Raw genomic sequence first — 21168 nt, forward strand, 5'->3', positions numbered from 1 at the left:
CAGTGACTATGCCCAAAATTACACATAAGCACCGCCTGCTGTATTGCTACCTGATGCTCCCATTGTCCCTGGGATGAGTGCATTACACCGTCTCCCTCTGTGACATGAAGGCTACATTAAATTACTGTCACACTGCTACGGTCACACTGGGGCCTAACATCTGAATGACTTCATCAGGATTGATGTTACCAGGATTTTCTCTGACCTAAAATTTTTCTTTCCCAAGTTATATACTAATTCTGGGAAAAAGCTGTGATACTGTCAGCCTATGGACCATTTAATAGAGCCATGATCAAATTGCAAGAATAAGTGATATGCCTCCAGAAATTGCTAGAAAATGCTGAAATGCTAATATTTCCTACACTATTATAGTTGTTGCTATTCTTTTTTTCAGTATGCCTTTATAGTATGTGCATACTTTTTTTTTACAATTAGAAATGGAATACTATTCCCAAGAGGGGGTGAAACAAGAAAAACCTGTGGAGCTTTCTAAAAAATTAATATGATGCAAATGCTGTAGAAACACTAAACCAGCGTCTCTGGAGGTTAGAATGAATCCATGAACTTAGACTTGGAATGCTCACTTGCATAAAAGAATACGGTAAGAAAATTTCCTTGAGAGTCATTAGGGGAAATATTGGAGGACATATGCTGGACACAAACACCTTAAAGGGTCTGAATTCAAAGACTTCTATCACAGGGTCTTCCAACCCCAGTCATCTGGAGTCACAGCCCCCATAAAGCACATTCTTCATTGCACTTGTCACATCCTTGTTCCTCAGTGTATAGATGAAGGGGTTGGCCATGGGGGTGAGATTGGTGTAGAAGAGAGAAATGAACTTGCCCTGATTCTGGGAGTGGTTGTTGCTGGGCAGGAGGTAAGCATAGATGGCCGTGCCATAGAACAGGGAGACCACTGTAAGGTGGGATCCACATGTCCCAAACACTTTCCTCTGTCCCGCAATTGACTTTATTCTTAAGACCACCCTGACAATCCGACCATAAGAGAATGTGATTAATGCCATAGGTATGAGCAGAATGATCACACCGACAAAGAAGAGCTCAGACTCATTCACAGTGGTGTCAACACAGGCAAGCTTGAGCAGTGGGGGAACCTCACAAAAGAAGTGGTCTATTTTATTTCTCCCACAAAGTGGTACAAGGAAGATGAGCACCGTCTGCAATGAGGAGTTGGCAAAACCAATGAACCATGATGCAGAAGCCATCAGGACACAGAGACGGGGGTGCATGATCACTGTGTAGTGCAGGGGCCTGCAGATGGCTGCGTAGCGGTCAAATGCCATCACCCCTAACAGAATGCATTCTGTGCCCCCCAACCCTAGAGCGATGAACAGCTGCGCTATGCAGCCACCAAAGGAGATAGATTTGTCTGCTCCCCTGAGATGAACCAGCAGCTGAGGAACAGTGCTGGTCGTGTAACACAGGTCCAGAAAGCTTAGGTTGGAGAGGAAAAAGTACATGGGAGTCTGCAGGTGTGGGTCCAGGAGGGACAATGCAATGATGGTTGTGTTTCCCAGCAGGGTAAGCAGATAGAAGATCAGAAGAACCACAAAGAGGACTCGCTCCAGCTGAGGCTGGTCAGAGAAACCCAGCAGGATCAAACTAGTGAAAGAACTTCCATTTTTCGGATCCATCCTTTCTTACCACATGTTTCCTGTCAACAGCAAGTATTTAGCAATTTTTAAAGAAATATTCTAAATAATAGAAAGTTAGCAGGGGGTGGATGTATCATGTTAAAAGACATGGCCATTGGATTATATCAATAACTATTTAAATAAATTATGTACTCATTGAAACTGACATTGCTTATACTAATATAGTTCCACACTATCAAAAAAGTAAATCATTAATATGTAATAGAAAATCAAATAATGGACCTTGTGTTTCCATCAGTCATAGGTACAAAAGTTTTTTCAATCTGATCTTAAATAGGATTTAAAGTACTTTGAATATGTAGGTACATTTAGAGAAAAACAGGATGAGGAAAAAGAGGGCATGAAATCAGAAAGAATAGGAAAGAGATGGAGATAGAAAGAGAGTCATTATTTTAAATATGTATCTCATAATTCCACACAACTGGATTTGCACACACCTCACATGCAGTACTTTATAATACAACATAATCTCCAAATGTATCCAGATGTAGGAATTTATGACCTACAATGTACTTATACAAAAACTTCAATTACATTCAAAATTTCATGACTAGATCTGCAAATGAACACACATTGGTGTGTTTTTTCCTGTGGTAGTAAAACAAATAATCAGAGAGAACCAGAATACCACCATTCAATCACAGTGTTAACTTTTTCCCTAAAGATGCTTAAAATTACCATACCATTTTAACAGGAACTCCAAAAATTCATTTGGCTGTGTCAAGTCAGTTGGATTTAGAACTCAAAAATCCAGTCATCAATATTTTCCTCTTCCTTCTACAGATTTCTGTTACATACATTACACCAACTAGTGTCTGTAAAATTCCTGAAATAAGTTGGATTATTCCCTATCAACACTCTAGTCACAAAAAAACATTTTAAAAAGTTATCCAACCATGTAGTTATGTACACACACTTCCTATGATAAAATAAGCAATAGAAAAACACACAGAGCTAAAGACAGAAGCACTCTCAAAGCAATGGCAGGTCAAAGCGCTATAATGCAATACTTAATGTATACAAGGGAAGGCATAAACAAAAAATTATTTTGGTATTACACAAAATCTCAGACATCCATCAATATTAGGTTAATTATTACCTTTCTGGAAGCTACCTTGCAGAGTTAGTGACACTGGACCAAATACATTGCCAAATATAAGGCTAGGTGATGACCATTTTCATCCAACGCTTACTACTGAAGAAGAATAGTTATACGCTGACCAAAGAGGCATCAGAAAATGAGGATTTCAGTTCTATCACATTCAAATGGTTGGGCATACAGCACATTGTTGATTCTTCTAAGACTTTTAAAATCTGAATCATGAATGGGGTTAGACCCACTGATGGGTGAAAGAAATTGGTACAAAACTGGCATAAAACAAATAGTCATAAATACTGAGAAAAGGATGTGGTATTTGACACTATTTTACACCTCCTTTTCCTACAAAGATGTGATCAGTGATATCAATGACATTTGATAAAATCTATGCACAAAAATTTCTTAATAGAATTAATTGCACAGGTATTTGAGACAATCTAAATGTGCAACACAAGGGAACATCACCTGACTCACACCTACTCAGAAGAACAATGAAAGCAAACCATGGTTCCAACTCTTGCAGACAAGCATGAATATAGATACATTTACCAGAGATAGATTCCTGACAAATTTTAAAATGTGTCTAATAGGGGAAGTACTCACCAATGTGAAGGAGCACAAACATAAAATGCTAACTCATCCAAGGAAAACACCAATATAATAATGCAACATTAGAATACAATAATGATATATTTAAACAATATTATTTCAATAAGGACTAAGAAGGCAGTTGGGAAAAAATAAAATGCTGGTGAGATGACTTGTAAAGTGATTTGCTATTTTATGGGATTCTATGTGTGTGTGAACTTATATTATGTGGAACACAACTGATATGATATGATATGATATGATATGATATGATATGATATGATATGATATGACATGACATGATATGATATGATACAGAAAAGTCCAGTTATAAAAATCACAAAGAAATTATTACTTCACATACAGAAAAAAATAAATACTTGAAAAAAGCATACATTATGTATGATAACTATCAAAAAGGGGATATAATGCAAATGACATCTCGCAAAACTCAATTTTACAATAATAATTAAGAGAACAGACATCATCAGGAGGAGGTCAAACTTTCACTCTTTGCACATAACATGATACTCTATATGGAAAACCCTGGAGATTCCACAAAAAAAATGGCTAGAACTAATCCATGAATTCAGCAAAGTTGCAGGATGTAAAACCAATGCACGGAAATCAGTCGCATTCGGATACATCAATGATGAAGCAACAGAAAGAGAAATCAAGGAATCAATCCCATTTACAATTGCACCAAAAAAAAAAACCATAAAATACCTAGGAATAAATCTAACCAAAGAGGTGAAAAATCTATACATTGAAAATTATAGAAAACTTATGAAAGAAATTGAAGAAGACACAAAAAATGGAAAAAGATTCCATGCTCTTGGATAGGAAAAACAGATATTGTTAAAATGTCAATGGTACCCAAAGCAATCTACATATTCAATGCAATACCTATCGAAATACACCAGCATTCTTGACAGCGCTAGAACAAACAATCCTAAAATTTGTATGGACCCATAAAGGACCCCGAACAGCCAAAGCAGTCTTGGAAAAGGAAACCAAAGCAGGAGGCATCACAATTCCAGAATTCAAGCTGCATCATAAAGCTGTAATCATCAAGACAGTATGATACTGGCACAAAGACAGACACTCAGATCAATGGAACAGAATAGAGAACCCAGAAATGGACCCACAAATGTATGGCCAACTAATCTTTGACAAAGCAGGAAAGAATGTCCAATGGAATAAAGACAGTCTCTTCAGCAAGTGGTGCTGGGAAAACTGGACCACTTTCTTATACCATACACAAAAATAAACTCAAAATGGAGGAAAGACCTAAATGTAAGATAGGAAGCCATCAAAACCTCGAGAAGAAAGCAGGCAACAACCTCTTTGACCTCGGCTGCAGCAACTTCTTACTCAACACATCTCCGGAGGCAAGGGAAACCAAAGCAAAAATGAACTATTGGGACCTCATCAAAATAAAAACTTCTGTACAGCAAAGGAAACAATCAGCAAAACTAAAGGGCAACCAATGGAATGGGAGAATATATTTGCAAACGACATATCAGATAATGGTTTAAAGAACTTACCAAATTAAACCCCCCCTCCCAAAAAAAAAACAAAAAAACAAAGAATCCAGTGAAGAAATGGACAAAAGACATGAATAAACACTTCTCCAAAGAAGACATCGAGATGGCAACCAACCATGAAGAAAAGCTCAACAGCACTCATCATTGGGGAAATATAAATAAAAAACACAATGATATACCACCTTACTCCTGTCAGAATGGCTAACATTATCAACTCAGGCCACAACAGATGTTGGCGAGGATGCAGAGAAAAAGTATCTCTTTTGCACTGATGGTGGGAATGTAAACTGGTGTAGCCACTCTGGAAAACAGTGTGGAGTCTTCTCCAAAAATTAACAATAGAATGGCCCTATGACCCAGCAATTGCACTACTAGGTATTTATCCAAGGGATACAGGTATGCTGTTTTGAAGGGGCACATGCACCCCAATGTTTATAGCAGCACTATCAACAATAACCAAAGTATGGAAAAAGCCCGAATGTCCATTGATGGATGAATGGATAAAGAGAAGGGGTATATATATACAATGGAGTATTACTCGGCAATCAAAAAGAATGAAATCTTGCCATTTGCAACTATGTGGTCGGAACTAGAGGGTATTATGCTAAGCGGGATTAGAGAAAGACAAATATCATATGACTTCACTCATATGAGGACTTTACGATATAAAATAGATGAACATGAAGGAACCAAAAATAATATAAAAACAGGGAGGGGAACAAAACATAAGAGACGCTTAAGTATAGAAAACAAAGAGTGGGTTGCTGGTGGGGTTGTGGGAGGGAGGATGGGCTAAATGGGTAAGGGGATTAAGGAATCTACTCCTGAAATCATTGTTGCACCATATGCTAATTGACTTGGATGTAAATTTAAAAATAAATAATTTTAAAAACCAAAGAACAGGCAACAAATAAAAGAGGTTAAATGCTTACTCCTGACACACAAAAGGAGATGCAGTGATTACCATAACTGTTCAATATTGACACAAAATTCTAAAAATTTCAGTGCAAGAATCCATATTTCCACAAACCAGATGCTCAGTATGCACACTACATATTTTAAAGACAAAATATCTCAAGATAATGACTACACTTAAGATATTTAAAATATATAACACTCACTGATATATTTGACATACATACTCTGCCCTATCCAGTTCTTGAATGAATCCTGAAAAAGTGTGGGCAAGATTTCCTCAGCCTTAGTTCTATGACTGAATCGCTATTGCTTTCTTGATGCTTCTGTCCCATGGGTCTGAGCTGACCTCAGACATATGAGAACAGGCCCCTGATGACGAGGGAGTTTGAGCAAATGAGGGGATACAGCCATCAATACATACGAAATGACAGATGTAATGAACACTGACAAGGCTGTAGGGCAGGTTCTGTGGAAGAAGATGATGAAGTAGGATTTCCACTGCATTGTGTTTATTCAGGGAATGCTCTCGGGATAAACGGGGGAGGGAAGGAAGACAGCTTGCTTGTTGCTAAGCAAGGATGTGGTCTCCAGTGGAACAGAGCAGGAGCCTGATCCCATGAGAAGCTGGCCAGAACTCTCCAGTAGAAGCATCCATCTGTGATGGTAGAAATACTCTGTCCTCACTGTCCAATACTGTACCCACTCTCCACTTGTCACTGCCTGAGCATTTAAAATTTCCCAGCTAAGAAACTGAACTCCACATGTTTTTCATTGTAATGAATTTAAATTTAAATCGCTTATGTGGCTACTTACTACACTATTGGACACCATGGCTCTGGAACATGAATTGCATCAGATTTAGTCCTGCCTTGGCATTGGCAGCCTTTTGTACATCCCATAAGTCTGTCACTGGCTTGAGCTGCACCCACCATGTTCCCCGACCACCTGGCACTATAGCTCCTTTGCAGGTGAGGGCAATTGTCTCAAGAAGGGAATGGCTGTGAACCTTGGAGCCCACACTCATAACAAGCAGGGTTTGGATTGGAGCCCCAGCAGGTAAAGAGCATCTGAGCAGGTCACCAACACTGTTCATACAAGAGTCCATTCATGATTGTGTGCAAGGGCAGAAGGGTGGGACCACTGTACTTTACACATGACCTCAGTGCAATCACACACACACACACACACACACACACACACACACACACACACAACTTGTCATTTCCCTAATTCATCAATTAAGTAAACATTCAGTTTTCCTTCAACTTTGTCTTCTTCATGTTGGTATTTGTATTCAAATGAAAAATCATCATTTCTTGTTAACAATAAAGTAAAAAACAAGATGCATTGACACAACATTCACAAAATGGAATTTCCCTGTAGTAAATTTCACAAAGCATTTTCAATACTCAGTGCATATTTTAGATATTTCTGTAATACGGGAGAAAATGAGCATTTAGAAACTATAAATACTGACAATGAGTGTCTACATAGACAACAATATTTCACAGACATTATGGAACCAAAGGAATAGCGTGGAAACACTCAATCTAATACTTTTACATATATGCATAAAAAACATATTTTATTATCACCAAACATGCATACTTAAGTTGTTTTCATATGAGCATAGAGACGTGTGACGAATGTACTACATAGAATGAAATGTCTAGGAATGACTTGCTGACATCTCTAATCAGTAATTAAGTTTAGTTCTTCTATTTGATACACTTCCATAGTCTGTTCCTTCAGACAATTCACCACATATGCAAACAAATACAACCTTTTTATTTCAAAAACAATTGCAACTGAAAATAATTTAACTTCCCAATTCTTAAAGCAACAGAGAGACTTAGTTCCATTTTCACTCACCTTTTCTCACCTTCTCTGTTGGGTTTAAGCTATTTCCCTACCTCATTCCAAGTTACTGCCTAAATACAGCTCTGGGGATAGGAACACGGACATGTAGAATCAGAGTCTGCAGAAAATGCAAAGGTTGACTATACCAGCACTGGGTCATCCATAACTTTTTCTTATGCAAAGGGCACTCTCTCACAATGACTTCACAGGTCTTCGTGGGGCACCAGAGATCTGCACTTTGCCTCTTGGAGGTAGAAGATGAAGGCAGTCACAAACTCTCAGTATGGTTTCTCGAGTAGGGTGACCTGCCTGTGTGACAGTGAGACCTTATGAGCAGGCGAAAGTGCCGTAACTCTGAGCTGTGTCTGGGCTGGCACAGAGAACTAAGTCCCTTCCCCTGCAGACGTCTCTGGGGAACGGATGCCAACACCTTTAATGAGCCCATGTCACTGAGCTGCCCAAACATGGCAATCCTCAGGGACAATAACTATGGAGGACAATGTCAGAGGAGGCCTAACCCGTCTTTTCATTCGTTCGCATATCTGATAGGGAACAAATAACTCCCTAGACCTCCCCAGCTACTACAACTCTCATCTGTGATGACCTAGATGTTCTACAAAACACTTAAGATTTTTTCATCACAAGTGCCCAAAATATTTGCGTATACATATATAAGGAAGATTCCATTCAGTTACTTAATTTTAAACATAAATATTTGAATGTATCCTTCATTTAATTTCATTCATAACCAAGTGATTTGCGATCACAGAGCTAAGTCTTAGACACATTCTAATCTTTAAGGTAAATATAAAGGAGGGCAACCAAATTCTACCAAAATTTTAACGTGGCTAAGGGAATGAAATCTCAAATCCTCTAAATCACTGTTCAGTTTATATCAATTGGTTTTGGTGATGTACTCAAACAATTTTAAAAATTATGTCTTTTTAACAAAACATACATCGTTTATTTAAATTCAAGTTGTCCTTGCATTTCAGTTCCAAATGATTTAGAGTTTACCAGGAGAGTTAAAATAACCACAAAGTAAAGTGGAAGGAAGCCGATGGGTGGTTATTGGCTGTTTTTCATAGATGCATGATTGCCAGTTTCCTTTATTCATGTTCAGCCCAAGGAGATAAAGCATCTCCTGCTACAAACATTCTTAGATTTGAATTTTCTCAGTAATTCAATTCCAGCTAGATCGCATCCTGATAGTTAAGGGGAGAACTAGTATAGGCGATACACTCTGGGTGTCCTGAAGAGGGAGGGAATTACGGACCAATAATTAATGCTTTTCTTCCCAGGTTTCACTCGCTGCTGCCAGTCTTACATGGTCAAATCACTTTGATAACAGCGTGGCATTATCGAGTGATGCTGACCCACACTGACATTCCTAGATGAGATATGACCCAGGGGAATGCTCGGTCACCTGTCTGAAGACACATATATAAGAACGCTCAATGGCACCACCGTTTGTATTCACTGAAACCTGGAAACATCCTAATGCCCATCACAGTAAACTGGGTCAACTGTGGCGTGTTCATGCAGAAGTGTGTACTCTACAACAAGATGAATAAAACTACAGCTAAACAAATGGAAACAAAGCTGTTCACACAAGAGTGCTGAGCAAATGATGCAAGTTAGAAAGAAATCCATCCCTCTACATAGAGTTCAAAACCAGGTAAACAAACTATTGTTTATGAACTCACACATGGGTGATAAGACTACAGTTATAGTCAAAAATATGGTCAAAACTAAAAACAATATCAAAGCACTGAATATAACAAGTCACCAACAAAGGGAAGGAAACAGTATGCACTTGGGTACAGGCCGTCCGAGGTTCTGTCCAAGGCTCTAGTTAACAGGGGTGTAGATATAATGACAATTCACTCTTAACTATTTTTTTAAACTGGACATAGTTTAATATGACAATGTTGTACAAAATACTGTACCTATGATACTAAGAAAGCAGGAGACAAAGAGGCTATAAAAAATAATGTGTATGATATTGAATATTTTTTAAAAGGATAAAAGAAGCTGATAAAGTCACATGGGGAAAAGCAAAGTTTAGAGAAAACAATAATCATTAGGAATTTTTAAGGGATGAGACAGGTAGAATAAAAGGAATACCAGTCAAAATACGATTTTACACAAAAGCTACATAATACAATAAGAAAGCAGAATTCCTCACCAGCAGGGTCCTGACACCATCCTTTCAGTCAAGCTGGAACAGTCAGGACAGTTTTTATAAGAAAGCCCCAAATTACCACTAGCTCAGTACCTTGTCAAACAGGCAATTTATGGTCTCTGAATTGTCCCAGCTCTTTGCTCTTCTTCTTCACTACAATCCTCCATCTGAAAAAAGTAGCGGGAATAGTCCAACCTTCCTAAGGCAGTTGCTGCACTGCTGCCCTGGGTCGGGATTTCTGTGGTTACCCATAGATGAACATATAAAGAGCCTAAGTGGGGAAAGTGAAAAGGAAAAGTCTTCATTGAAAGGGAAAGAGACACAGACAAATCTAGATGCACAAACAAAAAAAGCTAAAAGAGACAGGAGATATATACAGAGATTTGAGTTAAACACAGAACAGAGAATACTCACAAGATGAACAGATTCTTACTGAACTTCTGCAAACAATTGTAATCGCCATGAAAGAAAAAAAATACTCACTGCGAGTTTTTGAATTTCAGGGGGTAGGTAGAGGGAAAAGATAAATGCCTCAGTTGTTTACAAATGACCACTTTATGACATTTCTGTATATCATAGGTATCTTAAGAGAAAGTTTCCTTAATCTGGAAAAGCAAACATTAGAGAACCAGCAATATTTCCAACAAGAGTCACACAACTATAATCTTTCTCAGTTCATTTAGTCTCATGTTCCTAATCCTTGTTCAGATTGAATGCAGCTTTTTAGCACTGGAAACTCACCCATTTTAGTATTAATCTTACAGATGTCCAATACCTGTATTTGTCCCACAAGTCCTTTTTATAAATCTTCTTGAAGAAGAAACATGTTTTGTGAGGGAATAAGAACAACTATAAATGAAAAAAACTCAGAAATACACATTGTTAAATATCCGATGAGAGTCCATTATGATGCAATTGGCAAAAAAGTTCAGTTATTACTGTAACATATAACACTTCAAGCAATCAGAATATTAGGTGATGGCTTTATGCCAAAACACTAAACTTTAGGAATTGCATATATATTTGGGCAGTTACAACATTTACCCATGCAATACAACCTAAGATTTACTGTTGCATGACAATGCTTCTCCAAGTAACTTAGCATCCCAAATAAAAGGGCCTAATTGGTCAAAAAGACTTCATTTACCCTTTAAATCCTGGGAAGTTTTTTAAAACCTTAGGAAATTATAAAGCACATCCTAAATAGGATTACAGATCATTACAAATCTTAAAACTTTATTTATTCAACCAAGGCGGCAATAAAAGATCCTAACAGCGAATGTACAGCAATATATCATTGTTAGCAAACCCTAGCTCCTTCAACATTGAGAAGTTTTAACTAAGTAATCAAAGACCTGATAAAGATAAAACCTAAAGCTTTGGTTTTTCTGGCAGACAAACAAAAAAGAAAACCTTTGTTTACATTGTCTTATCAAAAGCAAATCAACAGTCCAAGAAAACGTTGACTTTTGAATAGAGAGAAAAGCAGAATTTCCACCTTATACCAGGGTACTTTTAAAATTCCATTTATCTCAACGTTAGTCCATCCTGAGCACACATAAAATTCTTTTCCAAAGGTGTCCCTTCATGAACCTTCTACAACTTTCCTTTGCCTTCAAACGTTGTCCCAAAGCCATTTCTCTGCAACGAACCAGTCTCATTTAGGGCAAAATTACTTTCTTTGACCCTCAACAAAAAATGTATTTCCATTCCCTATATCTTTATTACAAACCTCCTACTTTCCTACATACAGGGTTGCTTTCCTTATTTCCATCAGTCTTATGTACACTTAGCAGAATTTTAACTCTTAGGAAACCTTAGTCTCCAATTGAGGACTTAGTAACCAAGAGAGAGGTGTTATACACCAGAGTTTTTTTAGATGGCAAATTCATGAGCCAATTAAGCACAAAGCATGCTTTCCAATGGATCCAAATAGCTTTAGTTACTCTGCAATGAGAAGTTAAAAACACAGCTTTCTGGGGAGGGAGCCAAGATGGCAGAAAAGCGTGGACGTTTTTTGTGTCTCGTGTCCATGAAATACAGCCAGACCAATACTAAACCACCCTGCACAACTAGAAAAGTGATCTGAGGATGAACACAACATTCTGCACAACCTGAACCACAGAATTCAGCAGGTAGGTGGCTCAGATTGGTGAACTTGGAGAGACAGAAGCCACGAAGGACAGGGAGGTGCTTTACATGCAGAGAGAGGACAGAGACGGTGGTGAGAATATGGGAAAAGCACCCCTCCCCAAAAGCAGCTGGAGAGAAGGGGAAAACTGGAAACAGCTGCAGGGACTAAACTAAAAAGGGAGAAAGGAGAGAGCTAAAATTCCATTAAGACTATAAACAGGGAGATTGCAAGTCTGCAACTCTGCAGCTCGATAACTGGCAGTGCTCTGGTGGGAAGGGCAAATCCCCAGGACCAAAGTGGGGTCCGGGAGGTTCTAGGGCCACACGGGGAGTACTGGTTCCACTGCTGGAAGGACATTTGGTAGAGAATGTGAGGCCATCTGGTCCCAGCAGACCCCAGAGAAAAGCCATAGTTGCTGGTGCTAGAACAAGGTCATTAAGCGTGAAGCCTTAAGGTGGTGCCAGATGTGTGTTGTGATTTTCCATAATCCCTGAAAAGCTGCTGCTACACTACCTCACAAACTTTTGGGGGGGCGGGCTGGTACCTGGCCCAGTCTCTGTGCACTGGCAGCAGCACTGTCCCACGAACCTTCTTGGGTGCGGCCGGAACCCAGCCATTGCTCAGTGAGACCCTCCCGCAGAGGGGTGGAACAGGGCAAAGCCACAGTCCTTCAGACGTAAGAGGCTGGGGAAAACAGCCTCATCTGAGACAAAACTCGGGAGAGAGGTACTGCCTGGGGCTTGGTCACAGACAGTGAAAAAGCAAGGAGTGGATGAAAGCTGAAGGCAGAGGACGGGTGCATGAGTGCTAATCGGGGAGAAATGAGTTCCGATACTACAGACTGCATAGCTGGGTGATGCCATTTTCACTGCTTCTATGCATGCGCATATGCACCTACAAGTGCCACGACAATCCACCCCAGTAGGGTAGCACCGCCATCTAGTGGAGAATGGAGCCATTGCACTAAGTCCTACCCAACTGGACCAACCTTGCTCTTCAAGAACACAAGTATAGCCTACTTACTTACGGACTATAAAGCACATCACAGCCTGAATTGTAGGGGAAATCAAAGTAAATTCCTCATATTTCAGTCTGCTACCAGGTCCATCTACTCAATTTTCTTTCTTTTTTTCTTTTTGTTCTCTATTTCTTTTTTTTCTTGAATACAGAAAGAGGAAAAATTCATTTTTAATTTCAATTTTAATTACAAATATTTTCTTTAATTTTTTAACTATATGTTTTCCATCGGGGTAAATTTTTTCAAATTCTATTTTACTTCCACAAGTGTATTTCAGTCTAATTCATTGAACTCATTTTTTTTCAAATTTTTAAATATTTTCCTTATTTTTCCCTTTCATCTTTTTTCTCTTTTTCATTTCTTTTCCTTTTCTTGAATGCAGAAAGAGAAAAAAAATTCATTTTTATTTTTAATTTTTATTAAAAATATTTTTCTTTAGTTTTTTCTCTACTATATATTCTACCTTTGTGTAATTTCTTTTCAAATTCTAGTTTACTTCCATTATTTCATCTTAGTCTCCTTCATTTTATTCATTTTTTTCAAATTTTCAAACGTTTTCCTTTTTGTCTTCTTTCTTTCCCCTTTTTTCTTTAATCTATCAAGCCTCTTTCAACACCCAGACAAAAACACACCTAGGATATAGCATCATTTATTCAATTATTTGAGTGTGTGTGTGTAATTTTTTAATTTTAATATTTTTTCGATTTCAATTCTTTTAATTTTAATTTTTTCTACCTGATTAATTCATTTTATTCCTTCAAAATGATGAAACAAAAAATTTCACCCCCCAAAAAGAACAGGGAGAAATCACAACCAGGGACATAACCAACCAGGGATATAAGCAAGATGTCTGAACCAGAATTTAGAATTGCAATTATAAGAATACTAGCTGGAGTCGAAAATACATTAGAATCCATTTCTGTGGCTATACAAGAAGTAACAGCTAGTCAGGATGAAATAAAAAAAGTAACTGAGCTGCAATCATGAGTGGATGCCATGGCAGCAAGGATAGATGAAACATATCAGCAAATCACTTATAGAGGACAAGCTTACTGAGAAACATGAAGCAGGAAACAAGAGGGAGTCTAAGGCAAAAGAACACAATATAAGAATTAGAGACCTCAGTGATTCATTAAAAAGGAATAACATCAGAATCATAGCAGTCCCAGAAGCTGAAGAGACAGAAAATGGGGTAAAAATTTATGTGAGCAAATCATAGAGGAAAACTTTCCTAACCTGGGGAAAGACACAAACATTAAAATCCAGAAAGCACAGAGGACTCTCATTAGATTCAACCAAAACGGACCATCAACAAGGCATACCATAGCCAAATTCACAAAATACTCAGGCAAAGAGAGAATCATGAGAGCAGCAAGGGAAAAAAAGATCCTTAACCTACAAGGGAAGACAGATCATGTTCACAGCAGACCTATCCACAGAAACTTGGCAGGCAAGGAAGGAGTGCCAGGATATAGTCAACGTTCTGAGTCAGAAAAATATGCAGCCAAGAATGATTTATCCAGCAGGGCTGTCATTAAAAATAGAAGGAGAAATAAAAAGTTTACAGACAAACAAACATTCAAGGAGTTCATGACCACTAGACCAGCCTTGCAAGAAAGTTTAAGGGCGACTGTCTGAGAAGAGAAAAGACCAAACAAACAAAAACACCAAAACCCAAAAAGATCAGAAGTAACAAAAACTAGAAAGGTACAGACAACACCACCAGAAACTCCAACTCCACGAGAAACATAATGGCAATACTGGACTAAACACTCCAATCAAAACACATAGGATAACAGAATGGATAAGAAAACAAGATCCGTCCATATACTGTTTACAAGAGACTCATTTTAGACCAAAAGACACCTTCAGATTGAAAGTAAGGGGATGGAGAAACATCTGTCATACTAATGGTCACAAAAAGAAAGCCAGAGTAGCCATACTTATATCAGACAATCTAGATTTTAAAATAAAGACTGAGGTGCCTGGGTGGCTCAGTCGGTTAAGTGTCTGATTTCTGCTCAGGTCAAAATCTCACAGTACATGAGTTCGAGCACATCATTGGGCTCTGTGCTGACAGCTCAGAGCCTGATACCTAGATTCTGTGTCTCCCTGTCTCTCTCTCTCTCTATCTCTGCCCCTCCCTCACTCATGCTATCTCTCTCTATCAAAAATCAATAAATGTTAAAAAATTTTTTAAATAAATCCTGTAACAAAAGATCAAGAAGGGCATTATATCATAATTAACAGGCCTATCCATCAAGAAGATCTAACAACTCTAAACATTTATGCTCGAAACGTTAGGCACCCAAATTTATAAATCAATTAATCACACACACAAAGACTCATTGATAATAATACCATAATAGTAATGAACTGCAGCACTCAATTGGCAGCAACGCACATATCGTCTAAACAGAAAATCAACAAAAAAACAATGATTATGAATGACACACTACACGAAATGGACTTAACATATATATTTAGAATTATTTCATCCTAAAGTAACGGAATACACATTCTTCTCAAGTGCGCATGGGACATTCTCCAGAATAGATCACATACTGGGACACAAATCAGCCCTCAATGAGCAAAAAAGATGAAGATCACACCACGCATATTTTCACTCCACAACACTATGAAACTCGAAATCAATCACAAGAAAAAAGGTGGAAAGATAACAAATACTTGGAGACTAAAGACAATGTTACTAACTAATGAATGGGCTAACCAAGAAATTAAGAAGGAAATTAAAAAGTACATGGAAGCCAATTAAAATGATAACACCAAAGCCCAGGACCTATGGGATGCAGTAATGGTGGTCATAAGAGGGAAATATATAGCAATCGAGGCCTTGCTAAAGATGGAAGAAGGGTCTAACCTTACACCTTAAAGAGCTTGAAAAAGAACAGCAAATAAAACCCCACACCAGCAGAAGACAGGAAATAATAAAGACTAGAGCAGAAAGTAAGGCTATCAAAACCAAAAAACCCAGTAGAACAGATCAATGAAATCAGAAGGTGGCTCTTGGAAAGAGTTAACCAATATGATAAATCCATATCCAGTTTGATCAAAAATAAAAAGGAAAGGACCCAAATAAATAAAATAAAGAATCACATGGGAATACAAGCTGGTGCAGCCACTCTGGAAAACAGTAGGGAGCTTCCTCAAAAAGCTAAAAATAGAATTACCCTACAACCCAGCAATTGCACTACTAGGCATTTATCCATGGGATACACGTGTGCTGTTTCAAAGGCACACATGCACCCCCATGTTTATAGCACCACTATCGACAATAACCAAAGTATGGAAAGAGCCCAAATGTCCATTGATGGATGAGTGGATAAAGATGTGGTATATATATACATACAACGGAGTATCACTCGGCGATAAAAAAGAATGAAATCTTGCCATTTGCAACTACGTGGATGGAACTGGGGGGTATCATGCTAAGTGAAATCAGTCAGTCAGAGAAAGACAAAAATCATATGACTTCACTCATATGAGGACTTTAAAAGACAAAACAGGGGCGCCTGGGTGGCGCAGTCGGTTAAGCGTCCGACTTCAGCCAGGTCACGATCTCGCGGTCCGTGGGTTCGAGCCCCGCGTCGGGCTCTGGGCTGATGGCTCAGAGCCTGGAGCCTGTTTCCGATTCTGTGTCTCCCTCTCTCTCTGCCCCTCCCCCGTTCATGCTCTGTCTCTCTCTGTCCCAAAAATAAATAAACGTTGAAAAAAAAAAAAAAAAGACAAAACAGATGAACATAAGGGAAGGGAAACAATATATACAAACAGGGAGGGGGACAAAACAGAAGAGACTCATAAATATGGAGAACGAACAGAGGGTTACTGGAGGGATTGTGGGAGGGGGGATGGGATAAATGGGTAAGGGCCACTAAGGAATCTACTCCTGAAATCACTGTTGCACTATATGCTAACTAATTTGGATGTAAACTTTAAAAAATACAAAATACAATTAAAAAATATTTTTAAAAAATCAAGAATCACAGAGGACAGATCACCACCAACACAGCAGAAATATAAACAATAATAAGAGAATATTATGAGCAATTGACACCAATAAAATGGGCAATCTGGAAGAAGTGGACAAATTCTTAGAAATACATAAACAACCAAAACTGAAACAGGAAGAAACAGAAAGTTTTAACACACCCATAAACAGTAAAGGAATTGAATTAGTAATCAAAACTGTCCCAAAAAACAAGAGTCCAGGGCTGGATGGCTTTCCAGGGGAATTCTACCACATATTTTAAGAAGAGTTAACACCTATTCTTTTGAAGCCATGCCAAAAACAGAAATGGAAGGAAACCTTACAAACTCCTTCTATGAGACCATCATTACCTTGATTACAAAACCAGACAAAGAACCCACTCAAAAGGAGAATTACAGAACAATTTCCCTGATAAATATGGATGCAAAAATCCTCAATGAGATAATAGCCAGCCAAATCACACAATGCATTAAAAGAATTATTCAACAAGACCAAGTGGGATTTACACCTGGGACACAGGGCTAGTTCAATATCTGCAAATCAATCAGCGTGATACATCACATCACTAAAAGAAAGGACAAGAACCACATGGTCCTCTCAATAGATGGAGAGAAAGCCTTTGACAAAATACAGCATCCTTTCTTGACAAAAACCCTCAAAAAGGTAGGGCTAGAAGGCTCATACCTCAAGATCACAAATGCCATAAATGAAAGACCTAATGTTACTATCGTCCTCAATAGGGAAAAACTGAGAGCTTTCCCCCTAAGATCAGGAACAGGACAGGATGCCCATTCTCACCACTGTTATTCAAGATAGTATCGGAAGTCTTAGACTCAGCAATCAGACAACGCAGAGGAATAAAAGACATCCAAATAAGCCAGGAGGAAGAGACACTCACTCCTCACAGATGATATGACACTCTATGTGGAAAACCCAAAAGATTCCACCAGAACACTTCTAGAACTGATCCATGAATTCAGCAAGGTTGCAGGATGTAAAATCCATGCACAGAAATCCATTGCATTCCTATACACCAATAATGAACCAACAGTAAGAGAAATCAGGAAATCGATCCCACTTGCAAGTGCACCAAAACCCGTAAAATACCCACCAATAAGCATAACCAAAGAGGTGAAAAATCAATGCACTGAAAACTATAGAAAACTTATCAAAGACATTGAAGAAGACACACAAGAAAATGGCAAAATGTTCCATACTCCTGGATGGGAAGAACAAAGATTGTTAACAGGTCGATACTACTCAGGCAATCAACATATTCAATGCAATCCCTATCAAAGCAACACCCGCATTCTTCACAGAGCTAGAACAATCTTAAAATTTGTATGGAACCAGAAAACAACTAAATAGACAAAGCAATCTTGAAAAAGAAAACCGAAGCTGGAGGTACCACGATGCTGGACTGCAAGACGTATTACAGCTTAACTGAATAGCCACCCAGGTGCCTAGGTACAATATGATTTTTGATAACAGGATTATAATAGAGATATTCAGTGAAGATAACAAAGCTCAGAGAAATTTAGTCAAAACAAAAAGTCAAAAGACAAGACAAATCCAGAATTCCCACCTGGCTGAGATTAGGGGATTATTCCTCCCTTACCATTTCTCTGCAGTGTTCCAATTTTCTAATTGTTACAAAGCTAAAGGGCAATTATCAATAATTAATGGCACCTGCCTCACAGGCTTGTTTTGAGGAATGAATAAACACACACAAGGCATTTCTGAGGGAAAAAATAAGATGTGTTACAAAGCTGTAATGATCAAGACAGTATGGTACTGGCACAAAAACCAGACACTCACATCAATGGAACTGAGTGTTCTCCACAATAAGAGAACCCAGAAATGGACCCACAAATGTATGGCCAACCAATCTTTGACAGAGCAGGAAAGAATTTCCAATGGAATAAAGTCTCTTCATCAAATGATGCTGGGAAAACTAGACAGCAACATGCAGAAAAATGAACCTTCACCACTTTCCTTCACCATACACAAAAATAAACTCAAAATGGAAGAAAGACCAAAATGTAAGACAGGAAGCCATCAAAATCCTAGAGCAGAAAGCAGGCAAAAACCTCTTTGACCTGGGAAGCAGCAACTTTCTCACTCAACACATCTGCAGAGGCAAGGGAAACAGAAAGAAAAATGAACTGTTGGGACCTTATCAAAATACAAAGCTACTGCACAGTGAAGAAAACAATCAGCAAATAAAGGCAACCTACGGCATGGGAGAAGATATTTCCAAATGATATATCAGATAAAGGGTTAGTATGCAAAATCTATAAAGACCTTATCAAACTCAAAAAATGAATAATCCAGTGAAGAAATGGGCAAAACACATGAATACACACTTGTCCAAAGAAGACATCCAGGTGGCTAACAAACACATGAAAAAATGTTCAAAATCACTTATCATCTGGGAAATACAAATCAAAACCACAATGAGATATCACCTCACACCTGTCAGAATGGCTAACATTAACAACTCAGGCAACGACAGATGTTGGCAAGGATGCAGAGAAAGAGGATCTTTTTTGTACTACTGCTGGGAATGCAAACTAGTGCAGCCGCTCTGGAAAACACTATGTGGGTTCCTCAAAAAATTAAAAATAGAACTACCTTATGACCCAGCAATTGCACTAGTAGGTATTCATCCAAGGGATACAGGTGTGTTGTTTTAAAAGGGCACATGCACCCCACTACACAAGAGCAGTGCTATCGACAATAGCCAAATTATGGAAAGAGACCAACTGTCCATTGATGGATGAATGGATAAAGAAGAACTGGTAAATATATGCGATGGAGTATTACTCAGCAGTCAAAAATAATGAAATCTTGCCATTTGCAGCGACATAGATAGAATTAGACTGTATTTTGCTGAGTGAAATAAATCGACCAGAGAAAGACAAATATCATGATTATCATTATTTCACTTATATGTGGAATTTAAGACATGTAACGGATTAACTGAGGAGAAGGGAAGGAAAAAAAAAAAAAAGAAAAACAGAAGGCGGCAAACAATAGGAGACTCTTACATACAAACAACAAACTGAGGGATGCTGGAGGAGAGAGGAGTGGGGGCATGGGGGAAATGTGTGATGGGTATTAGGAGGGCACTTCTTGGGAAGAGTACATGGCTTCATATGTAAGTGATGAATCACTGGGTTTTACTCCTGAAACCAATACAACACTATCTGTTAACTAACTTGAATTGAAATAAATACATTTATTTTAAAAAGAAATAATATTTATGATAAAGATGAATAACTAAAAACACTTAATTAAAAAAACTAGAATAAAATCATTTGAAAAATATTTCAAATTTACTTGTGTTTCAAAGTTAAAAGAAAACTACTGAATGGGAGAAGATATTGACAAATGACATAAACAATAAAGGGTTTATATCGTAATTTATAAAGGTCTTATACATACAATGCCCAAAATACAAATGATCCAATTAAAAATGGCCAGAATAGGGGCGCCTGGGTGGCGCAGTCGGTTAAGCGTCCGACTTCAGCCAGGTCACGATCTCGCGGTTCGTGAGTTCGAGCCCCGCGTCAGGCTCTGGGCTGATGGCTCAGAGCCTGGAGCCTGTTTCCGATTCTGTGTCTCCCTCTCTCTCTGCCCCTCCCCCGTTCAGGCTCTGTCTCTCTCTGTCCCAAAAATAAATAAAAAAATGTTGAAAAAAATTTTATAAAAAAAAAAAATAATAAATAAATAAATAAATAAATAAATAAATAAAAATGGCCAGAATACATGAATAGACATTCTCCAAAGAAGACAACATGATGACAAAAAAACACGTCAAAACATGCTCAACATCACTGATCATCAGGTAAATACAAACCAAAAATGCAAAGATATGTCACTTCACCCATGTGAGAATAGCTAAAATCAACAATACAAGAAACAACAGGTGTTGTCAAGGATATTTACAAATGGGAACTCTCTTGCATGTTGAATCCATGAATTCAGAGTTTGAACACTCGTTGCGTAAAACAATGAAGTAAGGTAATTCTCATGAGAGTCATCAGGGGAAACGTTGGATGACACGTCCAGACAAAAATCTTAGGGGCTCTGACATTCAAAGTGTTCCATCACAGGGTCTTCTGTACCGAG

At 38.2% G+C, this 21168-nt stretch overlaps 1 protein-coding gene across 1 annotated transcript; it reads right to left on the bottom strand.

The window, feature by feature from the left end:
• Positions 1 to 716: 716 nt before the first annotated feature.
• Positions 717 to 1676, bottom strand: LOC147571114 (olfactory receptor 2B8-like). The gene has a single exon (XM_086696621.1). It carries the CDS (start codon positions 1653 to 1655, stop codon positions 717 to 719), a length of 939 nt encoding a protein of 312 aa, XP_086552747.1. The 5' UTR covers positions 1656 to 1676.
• Positions 1677 to 21168: the final 19492 nt, after the last annotated feature.

This window comes from Puma concolor, unplaced genomic scaffold (assembly GCF_028749965.1).
Source record: "Puma concolor isolate L17-30 unplaced genomic scaffold, mPumCon1.1.hap2 unalloc_scaffold_58, whole genome shotgun sequence".
Classification (NCBI taxonomy): domain Eukaryota; kingdom Metazoa; phylum Chordata; class Mammalia; order Carnivora; family Felidae; genus Puma; species Puma concolor.

Excerpts from the sequence above, each read along its gene's own strand:
- LOC147571114 (XM_086696621.1), bottom strand. The coding sequence starts at position 1,655 with ATGGATCCGAAAAATGGAAGTTCTTTCACTAGTTTGATCCTGCTGGGT.